We start from the raw sequence: 2,670 nt of genomic DNA on the forward strand, positions 1-2,670 counted from the left end.
TATATATATATATATATATATATATATATATACATATATATATATACATATATATATATACATATATATACATATATACATATATATATATACATATATATATATGTATATGTATATATATATATATATTTATATATATTTATACATATATACATATATGCATACACATACATATATATCTAATCCACAAGTCATAATTAAATGCCTTCTAAAGAAAACTGTAAGGAAACCTTCTAGATTGCATTTTATATTCTGTATGCCTTCTCTCTCTCTTTCCCCCTCTCTTTGATGTTTCTGTATTTCACACTGATTGATTTATGATGGGCAGCATAATTGTGTATGTAAGATTATATATATATATATGTGTGTGTGTGTGTGTGTGTCTATGTATGTGTGCATGTACATACATGTACTTTTTATCTATGTATATATGTCTACATAACTATGTGTCTATATTTGTATGTGTATGTATGTATATATATATATGTATATACATGTGTCATGCACGTGTGTGTTTGCATATCTAAGTATGTATGTATAAATATGCATACACACACATATGCACACATGTATATATATATATATATATATACATGCACAAACACATATACCCATCAATACATAAATGGGCCATGGTCTTTCACTTATGTGTTTCATTAAAAACACGACTGTGTTTCAGTTCCATCTTTTTTTTTTTTTAATATATTTTATATTTTTCATATCTGCAGAAAAACAAAAAAAAACCCCCCAAAGCCCCAAAACAAGAAAGAAAGAAACTGATAAGAAAATATATCTAAAAAAAAATGCTTGTGTGCATATGCGTGATGATGATGATGATGATGATGATGATGATGATGATGATTAACAATGCAGGTCATGGAGCTTACTATCTGCGCTCATGAAGCCTCATGCAGCTAGTTGCACTTTTACCTATTACAGCTGCAATATGATTGCGGTTTTGTCTTATCGTTATCATCTTGGTCGTCATCGTCATGGATGCCACCATTTTCATCATCATCATCGTCATCATCATCATCGTCATCATCATAGTCGTCATCATCAACATCATCATCATCCTCATCATCATCGTCATCATCGTCGTCATCATCATCAACATCATCATCATCGTCATCACGTCATCATCATCATCATCGTCGTCGCCATACACCACCACCACCACCATCATTAGTAATAGCGTTATTGACATTATCATTATCATCATCATCATCATCGTTAGGATCGCTTTTCTCCTGCACCTTCTCCCCATCATGATCATCGTCACTGCCACCACCACCACCACCATCATCATCATCGTCATTGTTGCCACCGTTGCCACCACCACCACTACTGTTGCTATCACTCACCACCGCCGTCTTCATCATTACCGCTACCACCACCACCATCATCATCATCATCATCACCGCCACAACCCTGGCTACGGCCACCACTAACCACTACTACCACCACCACCACCATCATCATCATCATTACTACGACCCTGAGCATGGCCACCACTTACCACCACCACCATTGTCATCACCGGCACTGCTACAGCCACCACCATCATCATTGTCATCATCATCATCATCAGCATCATCATTTTATATCTGATATCATTGTTATTGCTTTTATTTTTGTAGTTGTTGTTATTATTGGTTTTGTTACTGCTGCACCTCCCCCACCTCTTTCCTCCTTTCCCAGCTCCCCCCGCTCCCCCACCCCTCCTCCATCACCTTAACCTCTTTGTGTTTATTTATCGATTAATCAGTTCACCGCATTGCTGGATGCTTTGATATAATCAATTCCTCTGATAACAACAACAACGACAACATTAACAAAAAAAAGCAATACATTAAAAAAACATTATATAAAAACAAACAACAACCCAAAGAAACAAGAACATCCCTCCCCCCACTGCCAACCTCCCTCATATCTCATATCCAAACGAAGAATTACTATTTGTGCCAACCCAACACATTTGCAATGGCAGCTGTAATCTTCCGATGTATGCTTCTTGTAGTGTTTGACTGGAACGCAACAGTGCTAGATTCCATTTACCGAAATGTTAGAAATACTTTAAATAAAAGAAGTCACATGGTACATATTATCTCCGATATTCTATGACTAGAGATAAGTTGCTATGGGTACTTATTGAATCTCTTGGATCAGTTTACCATTTTTGTTACTGTATTTCTGTTAAAATACATTGTCTTTGTTTAAATTAATTTCGATAACGATGAAGAATTTAGTAAAATAACCTTGCTATTATTAACCCTTTAGTTACCATATTTCTGTTGGAATACACTACCTCTGTTCCGATTGATTTTGAAAATAATGAGGAATTCAAAGGAGGAACTTTGTCATAATACAGTTCTATATTTTAGAGATGAGGAATTATGTACATTATTTACATTTGACAGATATTTGTCCTCATCTTGTTTGTTGTTAACACAACGTTTCGGCTGATATACCCTCCAGTCTTCATCAGGTGTCTTGAGGAAATTTCGAACCGCGGTTCTCATTCCTAAGGTATTTTTCGATATTATTATTATTATTTTTATTATTATTATTATTCAGGTCACAACCTGGAATCGAACTCAGAATCTTGGCGTTAGTAGCCTGCACTCTTAACCTCTACGCCCACAGGCATATGGCATAGTAGTTATGCCC

General features: G+C 35.3%; 1 protein-coding gene across 6 annotated transcripts in view; it reads left to right on the forward strand.

Annotated features, from left to right (window-relative positions):
- Positions 1-2,670, forward strand: part of LOC106872628 (RNA binding protein fox-1 homolog 1) — a 530,204-nt gene that overhangs the window by 357,376 nt on the left and 170,158 nt on the right. Inside the window, exon 1 of one of the 6 annotated variants that reach the window (XM_052976236.1) lies at positions 1,955-2,097. The exons of the other annotated variants lie outside the window; for them this stretch is intronic. Within the exon in view, the coding sequence (XP_052832196.1) occupies positions 1,984-2,097 (114 nt within the window). The 5' untranslated portion in view covers positions 1,955-1,983. Of the gene's footprint in view, positions 1-1,954; positions 2,098-2,670 lie in introns of those variants that run through there. 6 annotated transcript variants of the gene reach the window in all.

This window comes from Octopus bimaculoides, chromosome 24 (genome assembly GCF_001194135.2).
Source record: "Octopus bimaculoides isolate UCB-OBI-ISO-001 chromosome 24, ASM119413v2, whole genome shotgun sequence".
NCBI classification, from domain to species: domain Eukaryota; kingdom Metazoa; phylum Mollusca; class Cephalopoda; order Octopoda; family Octopodidae; genus Octopus; species Octopus bimaculoides.